This window comes from Oculina patagonica, chromosome 9 (assembly GCF_052425735.1).
Source record: "Oculina patagonica isolate OP01 chromosome 9, crgOcupat, whole genome shotgun sequence".
Lineage (NCBI taxonomy): Eukaryota > Metazoa > Cnidaria > Anthozoa > Scleractinia > Oculinidae > Oculina > Oculina patagonica.
The window spans coordinates 29685221-29712482 of record NC_135766.1 but is presented as its reverse complement, the minus strand read 5'-3'; the positions used below and the strand labels follow the sequence as shown (position 1 = coordinate 29712482).

Below are 27262 nucleotides of genomic sequence, written 5' to 3'. Positions count from 1 at the left end.
ACAGTGCGTGATATTTACACTTTACGGTGTAATTGAGTCGTCATGTTTATATTTTGCAATTTCGTATCTTTTTGTGAAAAATGCCCCCACGAAAATTGTGGTTTGCCTGGCCCTTTACGACCGCGCTGTTTCTCTTCTAAGAATATTCGCGTTTGCTTGCGTGCGTTTTTATTCATGGTTTGCATTTGAGATGATCGTTTTGCTGTAACTGCTCTACACTGTACGTGTCTTTATACAGCCTTGGCATGTTTTTCTAAAGTTATGTCGTAGACTAACATCTGCACACACGAAACTGTTTCGTGGTCAGGCTAGGGAGAGAGAAGGGAAAGTGTGGCATGCTTTTGTACTACACTACAAGTTGCTTTTATTTACAACAATAGCTTCTCAAAAGCAATCACAGAATAAGTACTACACGCAACACAATCTTCTTCTGTTTAATTACTTCGGATATTGTTTTATATTTGCTTTAAATTCCCCATTTCTCCGCATGATTTTATACCCTGCGAGAGCGCCTCTGCTAGCGCGCGGGGTAGTGAATTTGTATGGCTTCGTATTGCGCAATACTGACCTGCACGCAATCATACACGCCTTTCGAAGGCTGTGACTTTTAAAAGACTTCATTTGCTGGGGAGAATTGCTTTCTATTAATTTTTGCCAATTAACAGCAGGACAAATCTTGGGGTGGCTGCAAATTTCTCAACATTAGAACCGAAATATATTTGTCTTTTTCCGAACGCGTGGATTTCGCTCATATATAGCCCCATATAGACGACCATAGACGCTATTCCTGCTTACAAATGCAAAGATTCTTGACAAATTACGGGAGTCAGCACTCGCAAACCCTTTTCAATTTATTATCTACTCCAGACGAAAGGAATCTTTATCATGATATGGTGCAGGGGAGGATGCATTGAGCATAAATCTATGAACATTTCCTGACCTCAGAAGGCCGATCGATCTGACGGATTTGTTTCGTTTCACAAACACAAGATTTAGTCTATTTCAGTTTATTTCCTTTCATATTTAAGTACTGAAGCACTACCTTTTTTATCTTGGACATCATTGAACAGCATAGGGTCTTTCTCTCCTTGTGATTCTCATTTATGAAGAGAAGCTTGGCGTGTTTTCCTCTTATCGGAAGCAAAAGCAAATCTGCCTTCCACACCTGTGACGTAGCATCACGTGACGTACCAAAATCCGAACGTTTTCAAAATGGCCGCCAAATTGGCGGAAAAGAAAATTCGTAGTAAATTCATTTTGGCCGATATCTTTAAAAAATTACCTGCTAAAGATTCCTGTTGCTATAAACAACTTATAGAAAAAATAAAAAATTGGGGTAAATTTCCCGAGAGTTGCCCTTTAATGAAAACCAGGCTCGAATACAGGAGTCCAATAAACGCAGGGTCCACCAGGCCAAGTTTGAATATGCCGGGGGCATCTAATCGAGAAAATACGGTATTCGAAAGGTTATTAAGTTTTTATAGATTTTAAATTCGGTATAATGTGCTATAACGCAAAACCCACTATCATACCGTCATTAAACACCAGGGCATATAAAAACACAAAGCGATAGCAATGTCACAGTGTTTATTTTTTCTCCGAGTGCTTAAATGCCTTCGAAGATGATGGTAGTGCGGTGAGTCTCTAGGCTCTCCGTTTGTTTTAGAACATGATCTCAGTAAAATATGATTTACTATACACTTAGAAGTAATAATTAAAAGGGTTCGATGCTTACATTGTACAACTTACTTTGCAACTTTGTTGCGAAACAAGCTGCATGCAAAATAGCATGTGTATCAAACCTCGAAAAACCGAAATCGTTGCGACTGGATGAGTTTCTTCAAAAGTTACAGAAGTTTGGATCACACGCGCACGAACCGTTGCGCGATGCTTTGTACAGTGTATTGTAAATACCGCCATATATATTTTTTTAAACTGTCGTTATCTTCTGATAAATGAAATGAATAAGCCATTGGACGACTTCTTAAAGGGACATTGTCACGGGGATTTTAATGTATTTCGCTTAAAAGTACTAAAATTTGCGAACAGGTCTTCTCGTACATGAAATGCACCTAGTACATCAAGATAGAGATATAAAGTAAATTCCCGGGGGGGGGGGGGGTACTCCATATAACGGCCTATACGGGGAGGCTCCGCCCGAAAGGGGTACCTTTTTCAGGCTTCAGGTATATAAAAGGGTAGCGATTTCACAAGTTTAGGTATATGAAAGGGTACGAAAATCCGTCATTTAGGTTTTTTAAAAAGGCCTGTAATTAAAATATTTCGAACAGACCCACTTTATGGCTGTATTATTTTAATTTATTAAGCGCTTCATAAAAATGACAAGAAAACGTCCTGTTCTAAGGCTATGTCACGTCTTTTAGGTATATGAAAGGGGTACCTTATTTCAGTAAAAGGTATACGAAAGGGGTACAATTTCTGTCAAAATGGTATATAAAAGGGTAAGGGGTAAGAGCTTGGGGCGGAGCCTCCCCGTATAAAACTTTTTTGAGTGCCCCCCCCCCCCCCCGGGAGTAAATTTTTGTTAAAGGAATAGTTTTTAGGTGTTTTTCCGTTCCACAAGGACAACACTTGAAAAGATCAGCCTGACTTTTTCAAGTTGAGATCTAAAGTTCCTGATGGCATCACAATAACATTACTCGCTTCAGTATACTTGCATGGTGATTTTTAACAAAATTGGACAATTATTCGTAGTTTTCATATGTCTTTAGGCTCTTGAGTTTTTGAAGTGAAACTCGTGACAGTGACCCTTAAACATGAATGATTTAACAGGTTTTTGATGTTCTGTTTATATCAAATCGAACAAGCCAAGCTTGCTCTTATTTGCTATGTATTACAGCAAGGCGCCCAAAAGTGTGACCACTTTTAATTTATTCACATTCTTTCGTGCAGATTCAAACCAATCAAAAGCCGTAGATAGCTTGCAGTTGACTTCTGATTGGATTAAATCTGCACGAAAGAATGTGAATAAATTAAAAGTGGTCACACTTTTGGGCGCCTTGCTGTAAAAGCATTTATATTGATAAAAGAGATAATTTAAGAAAATCAATTTTATAGAGAATGGTTCAAAACCATATTTGATTAAGAAAAGAATTTATATAAATATTATAAATATAAGCCTATAATTTTTATTCCGTTCAAATTATTTTTAAACTACTTGACATTATCCCGTAAAATATAGGTATTAACTTTTTTAAGTTGTTTAGTTGTTAAATAAAGCATAAGTTATTAGTTTTCAGAAGAAAGCCTTTACACCATGACGATGTATGCGGCTGATGTTTTGTACGTATCATCGAGCAAGCAAAGCTTGCTCTGTATGAAAAGTTTATGGAGAAAAAAGAGGTAATTTAAGAAAATCTATTTTATAGAGAATTGTTCAAAATCATATTTAATTGAGAATAGAAATTATGAGATGCGTATGATTTTTATTCCTTTTAATCTACCTCATTATAGGAAATTATAATGCGACGTACACAAATAAAAAAACCACTTGTTGAGACAACAGGAACAAGTTTATTTCAACACTAGGCGTATATTTCTAAACGTAAGAAGAAATCTGACCGCCTCGAGCGTTCTTCACAGTTTCAGTGATACTGGCAGATTTCCACCCTGATGAAATTATGCCTTTTTCTAGAAGTCAAGAAATTGGGGCCAAAATAATGGAAATTAAGGTCATGGACATTAACGCTAAACTTAATTAATGGCGCGGAAATTAACTTTAACAAAAATTATCGCGCCTAAAATAACCGCGATTTTTTAAATTAGCGTTAATTTCATGACGCGTTAATTTCCTATAATAAGGTATTTTAAACTACTTTGGACATGACTGTGACTTACTTATCTGGCAAAGGCAAAGGTCGTTTGGGTTGCTTTGGAATGTAAAACTGAGCCAAAATAAAGTCACTGTACAGCAACACTTTCGTTTCCTTGGTGTGGTCATGTGGTTTTTAAGTGAACAGTCGAAGCTCTCGTAAGCGGACACCCTAGGGACGCGAAAAAGTGTCCGTAACTGGAGCTGGCCGCTTACGAGAATGGTTCTCGTAAGCGGCCACTAGAGGTGGGGGGGATATACGGTGGCCGCTTACGGGAGTTTGCCCAGCTAACAATAACCGGACGGACGTAGATGACGACAAAAAAAACACTGAAATATGGTACTGTAATTTCTGTAAAATCATTGTGACGAACGGCGATATAAGGTTGATTGATAAAAACAAGATACAGAGGCTTTTAAAGGATTTTCTTTAAGGTGTCCGCTTACGGGAGTTTAAAAGCAAAGAAAAAGTCTAAGTCGTAATCTCTGAAAGTGTCCGCGGCCGCTTACGGGAATGTCCGCTTACGAGAATGTGAAAATACAGAGTTTGTATGGGAGTTAAAACGGGGTTTCAAATGTGTCGGCCGTAACTAGAGCTGTCCGCTTACGAGAGTGTCCGTTAAGAGAGCTTCGACTGTATAATTTAAAATATACAGCTATTTCAATTGACGTTGTCATATCAAAGCATTAAGACAAGACCGAATGGTGGTCTGGTTAAAATATGCATATTGGCCTATGGGACATGTACAAGTTTGTATTTGTGCACGTGAAGAATTCATGAATTTGTTTTCCTCTCAGGAGGCCTTTTACACTGTCGATTGGCTTTGAGTTTTGATAAGTCTTCTAAAATTAAGCGTGGCTAAGGGCCAATTCGCACTAGAGGACAAATTTTGCAACAATTGGTTGATTTTATCATTAATGTGTCACTTGTTACAGAAAACAAGTGCGAATACGTTTTTTGAGACTTAAGCCTGGTTTTCACTAGCGACAAAAGCACAAGCGCAAGAATACCGTAACAGCTCTTATTTCACCGTGAAAACGGCTTCGACTCGAGCACAAGCGCATTGCAATTTTCGTGCAAGTTGTTCGGAGGTGAATAGCAAAGGATATTCGGAGTTTGAGTAGCCAATCAGAGTGTGCCAGCAATGCTATCTACTTTTTGGTACGTACAAAAAATTAATATTCTGACGGCATGATGTAGAGGAGCAATCCAAGAACAATCCAACTGACTTCATTAACCCTTTGACACCCAAATTTTCCCAAAAAACCGCTTTTTTTAGCCGCTAAACTGACATTTTGCTACTTTGGTCTTGAATTTACCTCAAATTTGCTAAAGAAGCACTTTTTTTACACTTCAGCAACATTTTGATGAAGATTCTGTGTAAAAACGTACAATATTTTACTTTGGTGCATGCGCATAAGCCAAAATTTGGACTGAACCGTTCCAATTTTTTATTTTTTGCCCCTTTTGCTTCCTTTTTTTTTCTGTCTTCTTACTTCTCCTTACTTTCTACTCTTCATATCCTTTCTTTTGGCCAAAAAAGTTTCGACGTTATCATTGGAAAACACGGGGGACCTTGACCAATTACAGGTGTACTGGCCTGTTTAAGCAACGATTTTGCACCAAAAATGGATTGTGCTTTTCTTTGATTAGCTCTGTCAGAATGCAACCGATATTCAAAATGAACAGTCCTGTAGAAAGGTCGATCCAAGCTCTATGAGATTCTTATCACGAAATTCCACTGACGTGCTTATTGATGACGTCACAAGTGAATCAATGACTGCATCTCCAAATAGCATGCGCTAAAAGGGGCAGTATCACCAAGGGGCAGTATCACCAAGATTTAGTGCAATTTGAATAAATTGAAAATCCAGTCATAGTGGCCTGGCCTTGCTAGAACCTACTTAACAAGTCCTAAAAACTGTTAAATCTGGACTGGTAGGAAAGAAGTGGCCTAAAACTTGAAAACGTTGCGCTGACGTTTTAAAATTTGACAGTTTGCTTTGTAAAGAAAATTTCTTAAAGGAGAAGTTCACTCCAGAATGGCCATTTATTTTCTTTAGGCCAATAAAAAGTTTATAAAAAGATATATTATTCACCAAAATTTCAGCCTCCAACGTGCGCTATAACCCAGCGAAATCTTTCCCGAGACTTGACAACTGAACGCCGCCATCTTGGAGCTGGTAATGTATGCGTGACGTCAAAGAGCTCAGCCTGAAGTTTGGCGGAAAAATTTAAATACTCGAAACTCCTTGTTTCTTCGTAGTGGCTTTTGTTTGTCAATATGCCTGTTTGTGCAGCTCCATTCTGCTCAAACAGAGCTCCAAGAAATACAAAACACGAGGAGTTTCGACTATTAAAATTTTCCCGTCAAACTTCAGGCTGAGCTCTTTGACGTCACGCATACATTACCAGCTCCAAGATGGCGGCGTTCAGTTGTCGACTTTTGGGAAAGATTTCGTAGGGATATAGCGAACGTTGGAGGCTAAAATTTTGGTGAATAACATATCTTTGTGTAAACTTTTTATTGGCGTAAAGAAAATAAATGGCCATTCTGGAGTGAACTTCTCCTTTAAATCATTGATTTCGTCTTATTTACATCTTGGGAATGATTTCATGCCTTTCTTTTGTTGTACAAAGGTTATTTAGCTTAACAGTGGGTGCATCCTTGTAATTATAGAATATTTTACATAAAAACTTAGAAGATTTCTCGTAATACTGTCCCTTTGTATAACTTGTTTTCGTCATTTTGCGCGCAGTGATTGAGTAGAGGACAAATAACAAACGAACATTGCCATGCCTGATTCTACATCTGTTAAAGAGAGCCAACAATGTACTGGTCAACTGGTTTATTGATTGTTGCACAATAAGCTTCCAGTATTAGCTACAATGTTGCAAAAGTTTAAAATATTCCGTTTATACCAACTAATAACCTATATTAATGTAAAATTTAAAATATTGAAAATCATTGGCAAAAGCTGAAAGCTTTAAAGTCCATACGAAGTCTATATCGCATCCACCTTGGTACTTTTAATTAATAAACATCGGTTTAAACGATTTCGTAATCAGGTTTTTAGGTAAATAATACAAATGCAAGGTGAAATGTCAAATCACACTGTAAAACTGCTACCACTCTACGAAAGCTATTTGAATAGATTTTGACATTTCTGTCCCATAACCTGGCCAATCCGAAGTGTAAACACATGCCAATAGATTAACCGTGCAAGTGTCGACTTTTTGATTGGTCGAATCATCTCGAAAACCAACAAAAGTATGACAAACGATTGTCGGTCAAAATTCATTCAAACAGTCTTGCGAATGGCAATAGCATATCACGGTACAATATAGCATACATGTATAATAAGTTATAGCGGAGCTCACAGCGGCCCGAAGGGCCGCAGAGCAGAGCCCCATACTCAACCCTGACCCCTCTGGGATTTGAACTTACGACCTCCTGCGCCGCGTACTGGCACCTTCTCGATTGTGCTAATCTGAAAAGCTCAGTGAGACAAGACGAATATATCGTATATCAATGTAATAGATATTGTGGGGTCTACTAAACTGCTGCGAAACTATAACAGGATCGCGAAACTATTTTCTAATGTTAGAAAGCAGATAATTTAAAGTACCCTAAAGTAATTTGTCGTGCTATGAGTAATGACATTTGCCCTGCTTTAAGATTATTTTTTTTGTCGTACCGCAGACATTCAGTTTAACCGGGACGTGAGCGATTTAAATTTGTCTTGCACCCATAAACCACTGTAAACATTAGTACTTTGGCCGCTTATTCAATAGAATGAAAACATTGTAAGCTCCAGTTAAAATTAAATAAATGTGGAGCTCCGCTTTTAGGCTAGCCTAAATCTATATATTATAGTATTCTTACCGGAACATACCGCTTTATAAACTGGCGGACGTCTCTAAACCTATTTACAACTAAGTTATATACATTTTAGCCTCTGACCTAGTCCAGTCCCTGAACTCCCTCTTCATGATCTTCTTCCACGTAACTCACTTCCTTCAATACTGAAGATTCTCGTGAGTGTGTCAGCGCGCCCTTTATAAGAGTTGAACCAAGGCGCGAAAATAGATTTAGTAGAGTCATGCGTCATGCCCAAGAAATCCGCCGTCCCCCTCCAAAAAAAACGGGGAAAAACCATATTGGCAACTCTTTTTAAAAAATGCGCGCACATATGCCGCTTTCATTAGCGTGACTGTGTACTAAAGCAAGAACACCGGAAGTATCTGCTTAAAGTCAAATGCCAGAATCACTTATCGCTATCTGTCAGCTATTCCTGGTGTCCACTCAATTGGCTTGTGATGCAATTTAGCACATTTTTTGCAATTAAGTCACGTAGTCGAATATGTCATTTGAGTGAGCAATTTTAACCCTAGCGCGCGTCCCAAGCAAGTAACGGCACACTCCTTTGTCGCTTCTGATTAGTTTGTTCTGAGCAGGCGCATGCATGTTATCCTGGGCTCTCGCTTCTCGCGCCTGAGATAAACCCAAGGGCGCGCGGAAGCGAAAGTTCAGAGACTGGGCTACCTCTGATCTGGCTTTGTAAAACAATGTCACGCATTGCTTTTCTTAGAAACATTGCGTGACGACCTAAGTAATGGTTGTCAGGGAGGCGAGGTTACGAAATGAACACTTGGCAATCTTTTTGTTATTTTATACATTTCGCACTTAATGTAGCATATAATTAGCTTCACACTATCTGTTACATTTGAATTTTAAAATGATGACAACTTATTTTTTGTTGCAACAGTTTCTATTGTAACTCATTTGTTTCGGCACCTGGTTTCATTTTTTTTACAGTGATGTGATGATCACATTACCATGGCCTGCTGTGTTGTAACAGCAGTCATTTTGCTGGTTCGTTCCACTGTTGTAGGAAGCTCCCCCTCCTCCACAGGAGTCAGCTTCATCGTCCCCACTGCTTCCACCAGAGTATCCTCCCCCGCCTCCAGCACCTCCACTCCCTCCATAAGCAGCACCACCACCACCAAATCCTCCAACAGCTTTGTTAGCAGGGGTTCTTCCACCCACTCCTCCCCGAAGAAAGGCCTTACCGCCTTCTCCACCGAATCCCATGGTGCCCCTAAAATTCTTTCCACTTCTTCCATTAGTGTAAAAACCGCCACCGCCACCACCTAAAATTAAAGTGAAAATTTGATTTATTCCTATATTTAAATTTAAGGGGCATTATACTTGAAAGCTTTGTTTTAGCGCTATTCTGTTATTATCTTATTAACACGTTTCACACAATCTCAAAATGTCGTCTTTGATTCACGATTGGATATTCAATTAACGATTTTATTAAAAGCTTTTTTCAAGACAATTGAAAGTGATCAGAAAGAAATAAGTGGGGGGGGGGGGGGGCGGGGAATGGGATGAACAATGTTTGCCCTCTCGGGCCTTGGCGAGAAAATTTGAACAAAACACAGGACAAACACGGGCCAGACGCTTAGATCCGCCTTTGGATTCGTACGTAAGTTTGGTTGTTCTTTGAAGGTTGCCAGCAGACTTGGCCTCCTGTCACGACTTAGAGGTTGTTTAACCACGGAAGCAGCAAATAAGATCTATTTGTCCACAGTGCTACCGATAATAAGCTGTTGTGATACGTGCTTTTGCCCTTTGGGCAGCACTAACAGAAAGTCTCTTGAACGCCTACAACGACGAGCTGCGAAAATAGTATACGGTTTTAAACCTGACATAGCCACGGAAACAATACTCGAGAACCTACGTTGGCCGCCTCTTACAAAAACTATGGAAAAGCACTGTGCACTGTTAGTTAACAATTGCTTGGTCGGAGACATTCCCTCATATTTTAAAGACTATTTCCTGTTACGTAGCCAGAGCGACAAGCAACATGTTTTTAATCAGAGATGCACTAGATCGTCTTTTACTGACATTATACTTCCAAACATTCATTTAGATGTCGCTAAAAAGTCTTTTTATTATCATGGTGCATACATTTTTAATTGTCTTCCGACGAACATTAAGACTATGCAGCCAAAGGAACGTTTCCAAGCTATCTCTGCTTTTTCTTCTTAGGTTATTTTTAGAACATTTTTAATTCGTAATTTTTATGAGAACACTAGTACTTCTTTTAAACTTTTTAAATTTTTTTAAGCATTTAAGCGGTATTTTTTTTAAGTAGTTTTTATAGATAGATATATATTTTATACATACTCTCTTTTATTTTAAATTTATTTTATTTTACACCACCCTGTTAAAATATCGATTATTATTATTATTTTTTTTATTATTATTATTATTATTATTATTATTATTATTAAATCCATTACAAGTGTTGATCACATTTCAGTTGTATCAAACGTAATTGAATCAAATGCGAGAATTGAATTTTCTGTTAGGTAGCCAGCTAAAGGTATCCTTTGCTTTGAAATGTGGCGTTCTGGCCACGGTCATCTTAAGAATTAGTATACATCCACAAGCCTAGCAGTGTACAGTTGTTTTGTTCTACATAGGTGTCTTCAGCTTTGGCATAGTGGATACATGGATGAAGTCGGTCAAACAGCTGTTCATTGCTATACTTCTGGATACCTCAGTCTGGACAAAAGCAAATGCACGTAATTGAGTAATGAGTACATTTCACATCATGATAATAATTATTGTTTGTAATAGGCCAAATTATGTCTGCTGTAATGACTGATTTTTAAGTGATCACATAATATATTGTTACCTGAATCACCATCATCAGCAGTCTGTGCGCCATGTCCATTGCTCCCTCCTGACCATGACTTGTACCCAGGATTCCCTGTTGTGTTCGTACTGGCATCACATCCTGCATGTCTTGACTGTGCTCGTTCTATGCCACCTCCGCCGCCAGCTATTATCAAAGGCGTGTTGTTTCCTCTTACTACAAATGTACCTCCACCGCCACCAGAACTATATGAGACTACGTTGATTCCTCCTTCTTGGCCTACAAGTATTTGGATGATTTCGCCTTTCGATAAACTGAAGGTCCCTATCATTCTTGCTCCTCTTCCTCGGTACTGAGCACTTTTCGTTTCTATATCGTACCCCCCTGCTGCTCCTACTGCTTCTACTTGATAGTCAGCAGTGTACGGCACAGTCCACTGTTGAACACCACTGGACAGTGTTACGTGATCGTCATGATCCTGACCTGTGTAGTGACTACCAAGTGATGTTGGGCCATATCTTCCACTCGCACCCAGATTTGTAAACACAGCCTTGAACGCTAAGTAATAAAGAAAACAATTAATTGCAAGCTTTGAACTGCATGCCTTGATTTCTTGTTTAGATGTTGAAGGATTAACGGAAATTCGGTTAATCCATTTAATTTAAATTCCAATTCAATTGGGTATTCGAGGGCCACAGGTTACGTTTTTCAGTCGCAAGACTGCAATGTGGAACCCTCGTTAAACAAAGTCAAGTTATTTTTATATATTTGATTTAAAAGGAAAAAACTCTTAAGATGCTTTCCTTTCTTATTGAAGTTTCTAACACGAATTGTTATTAACACCGCGCAAACAAACAAGTTGGTTACAGTTGCATGGTAGAAGCAAAAGTGTCAGGCTTTACAGAAAAGAGAATTTCATGTCACGTGAGAATGCTGGCGTATTGACTCCCTTACACCTATCCTATCCTCTCTAGAAATGTCCGCACGGTGAGCAGGACAAATAGAGGAACGAATGCTGGAAGGGGAGGGGGATGTAAATCGTAACACTTAAGCAAACAATAAATACATGTTTCAAAAGAGGAAAGGAGGTATAAAATTGGGTCAATATTCACAAGGGCAACGAAACAAGACATCATACTCAATGCTTGCATGGTGGCTTTCAAGAGAATCTTGTCTTAAATTTTAAGATGGCGATTCTATGCTTAGTAATCATGGTAGCTGTAAGAAAATGTGTCCCGTCAAAGAAGCTAGAGCGTGACATTCAAAAATCATGAACGTATGTTTTAGTTACCAGCGCAGCTGATCCCGTCGCCGCCAAATCCAGGCTTACAAGTACAGATGAATGATCCTTTGGTATTTTTGCAGGTAGCATTTAAACTACAGTTATGAGCTCTGATGGCACACTCGTCGATATCTAATAAGGAAAGATAATAAATTGCAGATGAGTTGGTTTTATATTCGCATTTGTGCGAGTACAAATATGCGAGTACACAGCATTTCATTCACGTTATCTATATATTTCATCGTCATTCATATAAAAAATAAAGTACATGATATAATATTTCAAAAATGAGTTATATTTACCAGTGCAATTGTTTCCATTTCCATAAAATCCATTCTTGCAAGTGCAGTTGAACGATCCCTCTGTGTTGTTGCACATTGCATGGGTGCTGCAGTTGTCTATCTTCAATGCACACTCGTCAATATCTAAGCAAAGATGAGGAGTCCCATGTCAGTACCCATTTTTGCCTATATCTGACTACCATGCATAGCTATTATTACTGGCTTGATTCGAACTTGAAAAATTAAAGATAAAAGACCTTGTTAAATTAATTTCAGGTAGTAGCTCCAGTATCAATCATCATGATGCTGTAAGAAGACTAATTATGTCTAATCAAACAAATTAATGTTCCATTTAAAAACTATACACGTATGCTATATTTACCAGCGCAGCTGATCCCGTCTCCAACATATCCAGGCTTACAAGTGCAGTTGAAAGATCCTTCCGTGTTGTTGCAGATGGCATGGGTGCTACAGTTGTTCTTCTTAAGCGCACACTCGTCTATATCTAAGCAAAGGTGACGAATTCCGTGTTAGTAGGTTTTATTTCCCGATATCTAGCTACTATCTGGCGTTGTTATGGTCTTTACTGGCTTGTTTCAAATTTGTAAAGTTAAAGAGAAAAGTCCTTTTTTAGTTCGTGGCTCCAGAATCAAACATCGTGATAGCTGTTAGAAGACATGTCTTATAGAACAAAATAAGCGTGGCATTTAAAAATGAGAAGCGCATGTTATATTTACCAGCGCAGCTGATCCCGTCTCCAACATATCCATCCTTGCAAGTGCAGTTGAAAGATCCCTCTGTGTTATTGCAGATGCCATGGGTGCTACAGTTGTCTGTCTTCAAAACGCACTCGTCTATATCTAAGCAAAGAAGGTGCATTCTTAATGTCAGTACGTTTTATTTGCAGATATCTGACTATAATATATAGTTGTATAGTTACCAGCGCAGCTGATCCCGTCTCCAACATATCCATCCTTGCAAGTGCAGTTGAACGATCCCTCTGTGTTGCTGCACATTGCATGGGTGCTGCAGTTGTCGGTTTTCAATGCACACTCGTCTTTATCTAAGCAAAAGTTATGAATTCTCAATGTCAGTACGTTTCATTTGCAGATATCTGGCTTTTATTTATGGTTTGCGTTGATGTTGTCAGCTTGATTCAAACTTGAAAAGGTAAGGAGAAAAGTCATTTTTGAGTAAATGGCTCCCGTGTTAATCATCATGATTCATGTCGCTATCAGTGGATATATTTAATCGAACGAAATAAGCATGCCATTTAAAAATTAAACACGTACGCTGGCTTGACTCAAACTTGTAAAGTTGTTGAGAAAAGTCCTTGTTTAGTTTGTGGCTCCAGTATCAAACATCGTGATAGCTTTTAGAAGATGCGTCTAAAAGAAGAAATTGAAGCGTGCCATTTAAAAATCATACACGTATGTTACATTTACCAGCACAGCTGACCCCGTCTCCAGCATATCCAGGCTTACAAGTGCAGTTGAACGATCCCTCTGTGTTGTTGCAAGCTGCATGGGTGCTGCAGTTGTCCTTCTTCAACGCACACTCGTCTATATCTAAGCAAAGATGAGGAGTTCCGTGTCAGTACCTATTTTTGCTTATATACATAGCTATTGAAGATGAAGTATTCAACATGACACGAGCATGGGACAAAGAAAAATTCTGAGTCCCCGACGGAAATCGAACCCATGGCCTCCCAGATACCGGTTGGGCGCTCAAACCAACTGAGCTACGTGAGACTCGTTGTGAGCTGGGCCATTTTACTAAGTTGATAAGTGACACGCGTACTGCATACTGCTAGGATCAGCAATGTCGAATTCATCAAGTTTGTAGTAAATAATAAAGACGGTAAATTTTAAGCTCGGTAATAAATAATGAAGATGAAGTATTCAACATGACACGAGCATGGGACAAAGACACGCGTGTCACTTATCAACCTAGTAAAATGGCCCAGCTCACAACGAGTCTCACGTAGCTCAGTTGGTTAGAGCGCCCAACCGGTATCTGGGAGGCCATGGGTTCGATTCCCGTCGGGGACTCAGAATGTTTCTTTGTCCCATGCTCGTGTCATGTTGAATACTTCATCTTCATTATTTATTACCGAGCTTAAAATTTACCATCTTTATTATTTACTACATAGCTATTGTTGTCATAATTGTTACTGGCTTGATTCAAACTTGAAAAGTTAAAGATAAAAGACCTTGTTAAATAAATTTAAGATAGTATCTCCAGTATCAATCATCATGATGCTGTAAGAAGATTAATTATGTCTAATCAAACAAATAAGCGTGCCATTTAAATATATACACGCATGTAATAGTTACCAGCGCAGCTGATCCCGTCTCCAACATATCCAGGCTTACAAGTGCAGTTGAACGATCCCTCTGTGTTGTTGCAGGCTGCATGTGTGCTGCATTTGTCGGTTTTCAATGCACACTCGTCTATATCTAAGCAAAGATGATGAATTCTCAATGTCAGTACGTTTTACTTGCCATTATCTGGCTACTATATATAGATGGCGTTGTCGTTGTCATTACAGGCTTGTTTCAAACTTGAAAAGTTAAAGAGAAAAGTCATTTTTTTAGTTAGTGGCTCCAGTATCAAACTTTATAATAGCTGTTAGAAGCTGTGTCTAAAAGAAGAAATAGGGGCATGCCATTTAAAAATCATACATGTATGCTATATTTACCGGCGCAGCTGACCCCGTCTCCAACATATCCTTCCTTGCAAGTGCAGTTGAAAGATCCCTCTGTGTTGTTGCACATTGCATGGGTGCTGCAGTTGTCTTTCTTCAATGCACATTCATCTATATCTAAGAAAATATGATGAATTCTCAATGTCAATACGTTTTATTTTCCGATGACTGGCTACTATACAGAACTACCGTTGTCGTTATCATAACTGGCTTGATTCAGACTTGAAATGTTAAAGAGAAAAGTCCTTGTTAAATTTATGTCGGATAGTGGCTCCAGTATCAGTTATCATGATAGCTGCAAGAAGATTTGTCTAAATGTTATAGTTACCAGCGCAGCTGATCCCGTCTCCAACATATCCAGGCTTACAGGTACAGTTGAAAGATCCCTCCGTGTTGTTGCAGGCTGCATGGGCGCTGCAGTTGTCCTTCTTTAATGCACACTCGTCTATATCTAAACAAAGATGATGAATTCTCAATGTCAGTACGTTTTTTGCCGATATGACATGATCATTACTGGCTTGATTCAAACTTGAAAAGTTGAAGATTAAAGCCCTGGTTAAAGTAATTTCAGACAGTTGCTCCAGAATTAATCTTCATAATAGCTGTTAGAAGACATGTCTAATCGAACAAAATAAGCCTGGCATTTAAAAATCATACACCCATGTTATATTTACCAGCGCAGCTGATCCCGTCCCCAACATATCCATCCTTGCAAGTGCAGTTGAAAGATCCCTCTGTGTTGTTGCAGATGCCATGGGTGCTGCAGTTGTCCTTCTTCAATTTACACTCGTCTATATCTAAGCAAAGGTGATAATTTCCATGTCAGTACCATTTTTTTGCCGATATATGTCATTATCATTACTGGCTTGATTCAAACTTGAAAGGTTGAAGAGAAAAGCCCTTGTTAAATTAATTTCAGATAGTGGCTCCGAATAAATCATCACGATAGCTGTTAGAAGATGTGTCTAAAAGAAGAAATAGGAGCATGCCATTTAAAAATCACACATGTATGCTATATTTACCAGTGCAGCTGATCCCGTCACCAACATATCCAGGCTTACAAGTGCAGTTGAAAGATCCCTTTGTGTTGTTGCATGCTGCATGGGTGCTGCAGTTGTCCTTCTTCAATGCACATTCATCTATATCTAGGCAAATATGATGAGTTCCGTGTGAGTACGTTTTATGTGCCGATATCTGGCTACTATTTATAGCTGGCGTTGTTGTTGTTGTAAGCTTGATTCAAACTTGGAAAAGTAAAGATAACAGTTGTGTTTATGTAAATGGCTCCTATATTAATCAGGATGATACATGTAGCTGTCGGAAGATATGTCTAATCGAACAAAATAAACATGCCATTAGAGAATTATACATGTATGCTGTATTTACCAGCGCAGCTGATCCCATCTCCATCATATCCAGCGTTGCAAGTGCAGTTGAAAGATCCCTCTGTGTTGTTACACATTGCATGGGTGCTGCAGTTGTCTTTCTTCAATGCACATTCATCTATATCTAAGCAAAGATGATGAATTCCGTGTCAATACATTTTATTTTTTGATACCTGGCTACCTATGCATAGGTAACGTTGTTGTTGTCATAACTGGCGTGAATCAAACTTGTAAAGTTGAAGAGAAAAGACTTTTTTAGTTAATGGCTCCAGAATCAGACATCATGAAAGCTGTTAGAAGATATGTCTAATCGAAAATAATAAGCTTGGCATTTAGAAGTTATACACGCATTCTATTGTTACCAGCGCAGCTGACCCCGTCTCCAACATATCCAGGCTTACAAGTACAGTTGAAAGATCCCTCCGTGTTGTTGCACATTGCATGGGTGCTGCAGTTGTCCTTTTTCAATGCACACTCGTCTATATCTAAGTAAAGGTAATAATTTCCATGTCAGTACCCTTTTTTGCCGATATATGTCATTATCATTACTGGCTTGATTAAAACTTGAAAGTTAAAGAGAAAAGTCCTTGTTAAATTAATTTCAGATAGTGGCGTCAGAATTAATCATCATGATAGCTATTAAAATACATGTCTAATCCAACAAAATAAGTCTGGCATTTAAAAATGATACACGCATGTTATAGTTACCAGCGCAGCTGATCCCGTCTCCATCATATCCATCCTTGCAAGTGCAGTTGAAAGATCCCTCTGTGTTGTTGCAGATGGCATGGGTGCTACAGTTGTTCTTCTTCAATGCACACTCGTCTATATCTAAGCAAACATGATGAATTCAGGGTGAGACGTTTTATTTGCCGATATCTGGCGACTATGCATATATACCCTTGTTGTTGTCATAATTGGCTTGATTCAATCGTCACAAAATAATTAAGAGAAATTAAATTCAATTTATTTAAGATGTTGGCTTTAGGGAGAGTCATCATAGAACCTTTTAAAGGATATGTCTTATCGAAGAAAAAAGAGCGTGTCATTTTAAAAAAAAATATCTTTTTCATTCGCTTTCTCTAGTCATCTAGTCTCCCTGGCCGAAGTTATTTCTCGCGCTTCCGTGCTCTCTCTTTCTCTTGATCTGGGAATAAGGAGGGATAACTTGAAGCATTTGACCATTTTGGGCTGGTATCAAAATGAACACCACTGCCAGTGTAATTGTGACATTCGCAGTAACATTAATATATTAGTTCATCAAATCTGTCAACAAAAATTGTTTAATAGTTACCGATGCAGAGGCCTCCTTTTTCACCATATCCGTCTTTGCATGTACATTTGTAGGACCCTTCGGTATTACTGCACCAAGCTTTCACATGACAGCTGTAGGTGTTAGTGGTACATTCGTCTATATCTTAAGTAAAGAAAAAATAGATTGTATTTGAGTGAACTCAAGATTCATTTGAAAATGTAACATCAAAACCAACACAAAAACCTTAAGATGTACGAGAAGGTAGAATGAAAAGAGACACCAGTCAAGAAACTAGAAAACATGAGACACGAGATAAAAAGGGAGGCAAGACACAAGATTCGAGACACGAGACGAGGCACATGACGGATGACACATGGACGGAAGACAGATTTTGAGTCAAGACACCCCCCGGAGGGGTGGGGGTTTCTTGACATAATATCGAGTAGGGATGTGCGGCCCGACCTCTAAAACCCTGAAAGATACCCTGTTTAAGACAAAAAGGGGTGAAATATATACCCCGTTCAAAAAAAGCCTAAAAACCATACCCTACCGGGCCGCACGTCCCCGTTAAGCCATTTAAAGGGAATGCTCCCCCTCCGGGACAAAAGACAACAACAAGAAACGTGGCACGCTACAGAAAACTAGCCACAAGTCAAACAAGACACTACGGCTCAAAACACGAAACCCAGAAAGTAGAAGAAACAAGACAAAATCAAAATAAAGAAAAATTAATGGCTTAAAGTGTTTTATACGTACCCGTGCAGGTTACCCCATTGCCGTGAAATCCATCTTTGCAAACGCATTTATGCGTTTCCTCGTCTCTGATGCATAGGGCATTGACATCACATTTGTGACCCTTCATAGTACACGCGTCTTTTTCTAAAGAAATGTAAGGAAGTACAATTTGTAAAGGCTGGTTGCAGTGGGCAGAAGCACGAGCACAAGGAAAAAACATTCACAGAAAATTGAAAAAAATTGTTGCAAAAAGTAGAACTCGGTTCTTCTTTGTGCAACATGCAACTCCGAAATTTGTTGAGAGTCAAGTTGTGCGTGCGATAGTAATACGGGCAACAACTCGTTCAACTTGCAATGCAACAATGTTGCGAGACAAGTTGAGCAAAAATGTTGCCCGTATTACCGGGCCTTAACTTAGCATAGCAACAAAATACATTTGGGTTAGCCTCATCCGTTTCGCAGTGTTCTCCTGTATAACCAGGTTGACAAAGGCAAACGTATCTCTTGTCTGTAAATCCGTTCAGACATGTGGCATGATTAAGGCATGGGTCACTATTGCAAGGGTTCTGATAAGAACAAAGAATGTCTTTTCAGTATATTCATCTACTTGAAGGGTCACTGTCACGAGTTTCACATCAAAAACTTAAGAGCCTAAGGACATATGGAAACTACGAATGGTGGTCATCCAGTTTTGTTAAAAATCACCGTGCAAGTGTACTGAAGTGATAAACTCAGTGATGTTATTGTGATGCCATCAGGAACTTTAGATATCATCTTGAAAAAGTCAGGCTGATTTTTTTCAAGTTTTGTCCTTGTGGAATGGAAAACAGCTAAAAATTACAACAACAATTTACTTTATATCTCCATCTTGAGAAGACCTATTCGCAAATTTTAGTACTTTTTACCGAAAAGCATTAAAATCTCCGTGACAGTGTCCCTTTAGCTCTTTAAATTAAAAACTAAATCTCAAAGATACTATCGATGGTAATTCTAACCGTAGTGGCCCAATAAAGAAATCCTTCTTGAGGCTTGAGGTCGTCAGGGTGTCGAATGTGGTCAGAGTTGCTTAGCTGGCATAGACTGACGCCGTCGTTTCCTGGCGGGCCGATGTTGATAGACACACATGTACTTTCCTCGCCGCACAGAGCTCTACATTCATAACGTACATCATCAGGGTCCAACTTTAAAGAGATGTTTTGAATCACGTGGCCTTGTAAGGCAAAGCCATCCACTGGTCTTGGAAACCTAAGACTGCGGCAGCCAAGACCTGCAAATATGAGAGATTACCGTTTACCGTTAATTACGTTCGCACTATTCAAACCAGTTTATATATATATTTTTTAAATTTCATGCTTTCTTTTTGCAATCTGTGGGAATACATCGAGATTTGATGAAGACAATTATTCAAATTTCTTTCAATTTTCGGCAGGGGGCATATATAACTTGCAAAAAAAATTCGGACATCAGAAGTGTCCGAAAATAAAGCCATCCGAAATTTTTAAGCGTCCGAGTTTTTTACAGTATATAATTAAACTTTTGAGTACCTACTTTCTTGGGGACACGACCACATGCATTCAAGGACAAGGTACAGGTTAGGCTTTATTTGTTCTTTTATCGCTGAAAAGGAATTTCTTTGTTGTTTTTATGAAAGAAACAAAATGCAGATAAATGCCGGTTCGCGTCCACTGGCTTGTCTGTTGGTACGACCGCCTCCAAAACAAAACTGATGTAGGAAACTCTAGTTGAGACGCTGCTTGAGATAGGTAACGGATTGATGGAATTTTTGCTATTATCTAGTCAAGGTATCTGTTAAACCTTGAGAAAGCACTGAGTAAAACTATTATTTTCACAGATGCTGTCTTAGTAAAATTCGTGTTTTGTAGGCGTAAATTTACTTTAGCTTTGTTTCAGCATTGTACGAATTTTTTGTCCGAATTTTGTCCGAAAATAATTAATAAAATAAAAAGCGTCCGAAAATTTAACGTCCGAAATTTTCACGCCCGAAACTTTTTGAAAGTAATGTATACAGTATTGAAAAAAACAGCCCCTAACCAGCAGGGCCTTAATAGTAAACTTAACGATGCCGCGGATTGACTCGCCCTCTCCCATCCTTTTTTTAATCCTGCTACATCTCAATTGAAAAAAAAAAACGGTTTTTGGTCATTTTCGCAATATTTTGCGTACAAAAACTTTCATTTACCTAGTACAGACAGTTAACTCACCATGGAAGTCAGCAACCGTGAAGCAGTGAAGCCAGCCTCCCCAAAGGACAAATACCAAAAGCAAAGCCAGAGCTGAAAAAGACCGACAGCGTTTCATTCCACGAAGCCTCGTCAGCAGAGCAGAATCGCTCATTTTCAGTGAATGGCCCTTTGAAGGCGCTTGTTTGAAACAGAAATGTAGTCGGGGCGTGAGTTGCAATTCACCAGTGATCAGTGATGTATGACGTTTACACCTGTTTATCAAAACAGAATAACGAATGACAGACTGAACTCTTTATTTAATTTACGACTAATTATGAAAGGCCTGCAAGTGAGAAATGATCAGAAATAAAATGATGACAGCATCAATGACTCGCATCTACAATTGCTGATGAAAAAACAACAGGTTTTCATACAAAATGCTTTGGATTCTGAATAACTTATGCGCGTGCAAACCGATAGCTACGGAGCACTACAATAGCCTATATGACAGACGTTTCTTGGCATAAAACTGCAAATTACTTATGTAAACAGTACTTTATATTAACATAAAAACAGGAAATTAAGACGTTTTGTGGGTCGCATCTTCAAATTTTTGCTTCTCTATTTGCTTTTCTAATAAAGAGAGCAAAACTTCATATCATATCATGTTCATCGAGACAAAGAAACCCTAGAATGTGAATTACAACAGAAGGAGAAATCTAACGGAAGTTTTAAAACGAACAAACATACATAACCCTTAAAATTTAACTAGGTTTTATCTGTGTATGTTACTTTTCGCAATCGAGCAGACGTCCGCCAAAATCTACAGACCGTCATAATAGGAAGTATATAAAACAGAACTTTAATTTGATTCCCAATTGGATGGTTGGAGATCTGGTTTTGAAGGTTATGCCAAGTTGAATGACAGGTCTGGCACACGCTATGGTTTTAAAAACCAAAGAAAAACATTGTTTGTCACCAGGAAAATGCATGAAGTTTTGTACATATTAAAAGGAGCTGGAGGAATGTTTCAATAACACAGCAAACAATAATGAACAAAAATTATAAGTTTCATAGCAAATATTTGGCAAAACGAAATAATATTGACGAAACTCAGCCGTTATACAGCCCTTTTAAAATATATTAGACAAATAAATCCTCTGTCACAACATCTTCGAGCGAAAGATAAACACACCCTTAATTGTCGCACGAAATGTTGAATACCTTATTATAGGAAATTAACGCTCCTGTTAATTAGGGTATTTGAAATTAACGCGACTTAAATTAACGCGAATTGGGGGGAATCTTACTCCTGAATATAGTAAATAAACGCGAAAGAGGAGGTAAATTTTTAAAATGAAGGAAATTGACACAATTTGCGATTGACGCGATTGACACAAGGAAGCGCAATTTGTGGCGACAACAAGAACAAATTTTATTTCAACATTAAAACTTTTTGGCTGAAATCATAAGAAGATGATGTGTCAAATGTCGAACTGCCTTTCTGAAAGCAGGCACGCACAGGAAATATCGTAAACAATATACCCGTAGAATTTTGTTGTTGTAATAGATCGGAAAACAATTTGCAGAAGAGAGATGGGAGAGACAGATAGAAAGTCTGGACAGGATCCAGGATTTTGGGTAATATTAATGGGAATTAAGGCCGTGGAAATTTACGCTATCATGACGCGGAAATTAACGCCGACATAAATTAACGCGAAGTTTTCAAATTCGAATTAATTTTATGGACCGTTCATTTCTATAATAAGGTAACTGATGTGCTGCCAAAAGTGTCGCCGTCTGCGAAAAAAGTTGAATGTTTTGCGCACGTTAAGCCAGATAAATTTACGCCTGTTAATGTACGTAAAATTACGCAACGATATAATTCCACCTTAATTTAAGGTACGCGCGCTCAAATGCCTCAAAATTGTCTGGGGGAAAGCTTAACTTTAACTGCTTGTATGTTTTAAAAAAATACAATTTAAACCCTATTTATATAAAAGCAAAAGTAAACATGAGGGGAAATGAGGTAAAAATACGGAAACTGAAGCCAGAAAGCATTTTGTTTCAAACACCCAGTACAGATCAGAAAATAATCATTTTAAACGTTAATACCAACTAATAAGCCAAGATATCTCATGAAAGTCCGCTAAATACGCAAACGATAAACGCTGATCTCGAGGAAACAGTTAATTTAGCGAGATTATGCATTTTATCCCAGAGAATAGAATTTAGGCACCCGACAAATAGTTTTATCATCAGTATTGAACGTATTGGATAAGCTGAAGTACCTCTCACGTTGGAAGAAGCAGGAAAGAGTTTGAAATTTGAACGTCCTTCTGGTTTCTTTTTTTTCTTCTTCTTCTGGTGGGATATGAGGTAAACTGAAAACAAATTATAGCTAATAAATACAACACCTCAAAACTTTGTTTGTAATTGACTGAAAACAGAAATACGAAGCAAAACTTAACTTACTTCAGCAAGTTTGCAAAGTAAACCAGGCGGCTACCAGAGACTTGTGAGAAAAAAACATACAGGGAAGAGAATAATGAAGACGCTTTCTTGCAAAGGGAGCTAACGGTGCCACCCACCTGCACTCTTGCAGCCCAGGTGGGTGGGACTTTAACATATTGGATTACATACGTAAAGCTAGAGGATAGCTACTTCCTTGAAAATGATGACTGCATGCTAGGTTGTCCAAAGTAACCCAATGAGGTTTGAAAAGGAAATTTTCTAAAATATCAGTTAACCGATAGCACTACACCTGCATGGACTTTAAATTATTGAAGCACGTACGGAAAGCTGGAAGCCAGCTACGACTTCCTTAAAAATGATGAGTTATATAGCACTACACCTGCACCTGAGGAGGGCGGGACTTTAGAACATTGGAGCACGTACGGAAAGCTAAAAGACAGCTAAAGACTTCTTTTAAAATGGCGAATGCATAATAGGTTGTCCAAAATAACCCAATGAGGTTTAAACCTATTCAGACTGGGCTTTTTTGGATCTTTTCAGACCGGGGGGGGGGGGGGGGGGGAAAGGCCCGCCCCCCTCCGTAACTTCCAGAATACATAAGCAATCATAATGAAACTTAGAGGATATATAGTATGTCCAAAAATCTATCTTTTGCTATACGTCACGTGGGAGGATGACGTCACATCACGTGACAATTACATCATAATGTCAAAATGGCCGCCATCTTGGATTTCAAAACTTTTCCAAAACGTAAGAAAACCGTCCAAAATTACTGCAAAGTACTCAAGTTCAATAAAAATGTGCTAAAAAATCGTAAAAGGGTGAAAATAAATTCATTTGAGTTATTTTTCATTAATAGAAACATGAAAATTACAAAATTGGGAAAACATGCCTGTCAAAATGCCGTTACCATGGTGATGTCAAATACCTGATACAACAACCTATCATACTTAATTTTTTTACCAGATAAATATTAGATAAAGTCGCAAAGTTTGGAAGCGTTTGGTTGAATCTTAAAAAAGTTAGAAGCGTCCAAAGTCAGCGCGGGCACTTTCCGCCCCCCCGGTCTGGATAGGGTTAAAAAGGAATTTTTTTTAAAATATCAGTTAACAGTTAGCACTACCTGCAGCTGTGGGGGTGAGGGACTTTGAATATTGGAACACGTACAGAAAGCTAAAAGACTGCTACGACTTTCATTAAAAATGATGAGTACATGCTAGGTTGTCCAAAATAACGCAATAAGGTTTGAAAAGGTAAATTTTTTAAAATATCAGTTAAAAGTTAGCACTTAAGTCTGCTTCGAGCGTAGTGGCCCATACAGGCCGGAGCTTATCCCGGTTTCCGTAGCATTAAGCGACTAGGCGTATTGCTACTCCCCCCTGGATGGGATGCTAGTCCATCGCAGGGTTATCCCCCAGCAGTAAATTTGCCGGTACCCATTTATACACCTGGATGGAGAGAGGCACTGTGAGAGTAAAGTGTCTTGCCCAAGAACACAACGCAGCGCCCCGGCCAGGCCTCGAACCCGGGCCGTTCGACTCGGAGACGAGCACGCTAAAGAGGGGAGGGACTTTTGCATTTTGGAGCACGTACGGAAAGCTAAAAAAGATGGCTATGACTTTCTTCAAAATGATGAATGCATGATAGGTTGTCTAAAGTAACCCAATGAGGCTTGAAAGAAAATTTTTTTCTAACATTAACAGATAGAAACATCTGCACTTGGTAGGTGAGACTTTAGAACATCGAAGCACGTACGGAAAGATAAAAGACAGCTAAAGACTTCCTTCAAAATGATGAATGCTTGATAGGTTGTCCAAAACAGCCCAAAAAGGTTTGAAAAGGAAATTTTCTAAAATATCAGTTAACAGTTAGCACAACCTGCAGCTGTGTGGGTGAGGGACTTTGAATATTGGAACACGTACAGAAAGCTAAAAAACAGCTATGTCTTCCTTCAAAATGATGATGCATATAAGGTTGTCTAACGACATTTTTAAGATGACACCACCTGGAGCTTCAGGGGCGATGGACTTTGAATATTGGAGCACGTACGGAAAGCTAAAATACAGCTACGACTTCCTTCAAAATGATGAGTGCATGATAGGTTGTACAAAAAATCCAATTAGGTTTGAAAGGAGTTTTTTAAAACGCAGTTAAAGGATAGCACGACCTGCAGCTGAGGAAGGGAGGGAATTTCGAACATTGGAGCACGTACGGAAAGCTTAAAGACAGCTAAAGACTTCCTTCAAAATGACGAATGCATGTTAGGTTATCCAAAATAACCCAACGAGGTTAGAAAGAACGACACTTTCTAAAATATCAGTTAACTGCACCACCTGCAGCTGAGGAGGGGGCGGGGGACTTTGAATATTGGAACACGTACAGAAAGCTAAAAAGCTACGACTTTCATTTAAAATGATGAATGCATTTTGGGTTGTCTAAATGACCCAATGACAATAAAATAAATAATAATAATGAAAAACTATGAAAAGGAAAAAAAGCTGTTTACGTCCGGTTTCGCTGATACAAGTTTAGCTTGGAACTTCTTCAAGAAGCGCGAAATTGGCCTATTTAAGTGCATCAGGGTTAAGGCGAAACACGCAAAGCTCAGCGTTTACAAAAAAAGCTCTTCTGAGAGAGACTGGAATCCATGTCGTTTGTGATCTTCATAGCCTTTGTGTGTGTTATTACTTTTATTACTTTGTTATAACCATTATTACTATGCCGACGTAACTGTCGTTCAAAAACTTGCAGTGAAATAATATTATCTTGATTATACCTAAGGTTACCGTATGCGTTAAGGGGTGTCTTCAGTCAAAAAGATCGCATTTCAAATTAAAAAGAATCTAGCTGTATTTTTCTGGGGACGCCTGAATCACCTTCCTCGCGATATAACTCAAAGTGATTTTTTTTAATTCCGGAAACTGAAACTATATTAAAGTCCATCGAAGGTTTTGGGGTTTTCCGATCATGTAAACTGTAGTCCCGTCCCTGAATCCTTTCTTCCGCGCGCCGTTTATAGGGGTTGAACCCAGGCGCAAGAAGAGAGAGCCCAAGTTCTCAAAACTGCGGTTGATATTCTGGTAATGCGGTCGGCAATGCATGGCTCATTTCTACCTGTTACCACACTCCCGGGGATCTCTCGTTTTTTTTAATTTCTTGGCGGTCAATTCGCCACCCCGGACACCCCATCGACCACAGATACGTCGTTTTGTGCACCAAATAGAGATATTGATTTCTGTTTAATAGCAAAAACAGACGTTTTGTTTAAAACCTAATGCTTAAGAAAACCGGATAAAACACTCTAACCCGCACTTCCTCGAAAGAAAGAATCTTTGAACCAGCCACTGTCTTATTCTTAATATCGGCACATACGCACACGGCGGGCCCGGAACAAATTGATAGCAGCATTTTGCGACTTTTAAGCAGTTTTTATTGTTCGTTCATAAAGACACTGGACTGAGATCCACATCCGAGTTTAATATAAGCCGTTTTACCGTATTAAATACACAATAGTACTAAAGAATAAAACACAGAAGAATCACAGATTAGCAAAAAATATTTTTTGTCAGTCAATTCATCTTTCAAATTCTGAGACGCTTCAAACATGCAAGGCTCATCAATACTAGACCTCATGCAAAACTTTGTGTCAGCTGGAGCACAGTGCAAGAAGTTGAAGGGGAGGGTGGATAGCACTACCCCTCAAAACCTTTATCATTAGACCAAAGCACAAAATTGAAGCAAGGGAAGTAAATCGTTTAAAATTATAGCTTGGCTGGAAACTTTATTAGGGCTCAATGAAATAACACGGCTATAATTACTTAAACTAAGGTGACCCAGCTGCAGCGTGGAAGGAGTGCTGGTCACGAGACTAACCCAGGCCCAAACTGCAATCCTAAGCCTGAATCTAACCCCAACCCAACAACTCAACCCTAACCCTAACCCATTAAGTAAAAATGTGTGGTGTTTTGAAACACCGAGGGCTCAAATTTTTATTGTGACGTCAGTAGTTGGCAGTTACTTCTTTCACAGAAAGCAACGTTTATATTGTCGACATCATTTATGCTAAGTCTGATTAAAAAGCGAACTGAACGGGAAAGTAAGCAACGTTTTGAGTTAATTTTTAGCATGTTCGATTAAAAGCTAGTCAGTGATTTTATGTCTGATGATGATCTATGCTCTACAAGTTATTTTTAGTTCAGCTGTTTGTTTGATACATTTTTATTTCTCGAGGCCCTTAATAATAGGCCCTAAAACCATAGGACTGTTAATCAGAAGATTAACACAAAAAAAATTACGTGAGAGCTCATGATCAAACGTAACGGAAAGCTTAAAGCAGTTATCTTATCAAAATAAACACAGTGTGCAAAAACAAAAAAAGAAAACTTTGCCAATAATTTTCATAATTCAATTATCGAACTCCAAATATCTTATTTCTTCGTAATATCTGAAATGAAC

General features: G+C 38.7%; 3 protein-coding genes across 3 annotated transcripts in view; 1 reads left to right on the top strand and 2 right to left on the bottom strand.

Annotated features, from left to right (window-relative positions):
• The window catches only part of LOC144664682 (furin-like), a 142888-nt gene that overhangs the window by 29032 nt on the left and 86594 nt on the right, over positions 1-27262 (top strand). The window lies entirely within an intron of this gene.
• Positions 8583-12559, bottom strand: LOC144664777 (uncharacterized). Its single transcript, XM_078525985.1, has 4 exons — positions 12450-12559; positions 12089-12211; positions 10544-11062; positions 8583-8987 (listed from the first exon to the last, which is right to left on the bottom strand). Exons 2-4 carry the CDS (start codon positions 12162-12164, stop codon positions 8647-8649), a joined length of 936 nt encoding a protein of 311 aa, XP_078382111.1. The 5' UTR covers positions 12165-12211; positions 12450-12559; the 3' UTR covers positions 8583-8646.
• On the bottom strand, positions 12427-16597 carry LOC144666686 (uncharacterized). Its single transcript, XM_078528073.1, has 11 exons — positions 16522-16597; positions 16161-16283; positions 15797-15919; positions 15449-15571; positions 15103-15225; positions 14769-14891; positions 14404-14526; positions 13513-13635; positions 13008-13130; positions 12805-12927; positions 12427-12572 (listed from the first exon to the last, which is right to left on the bottom strand). Exons 1-11 carry the CDS (start codon positions 16595-16597, stop codon positions 12427-12429), a joined length of 1329 nt encoding a protein of 442 aa, XP_078384199.1.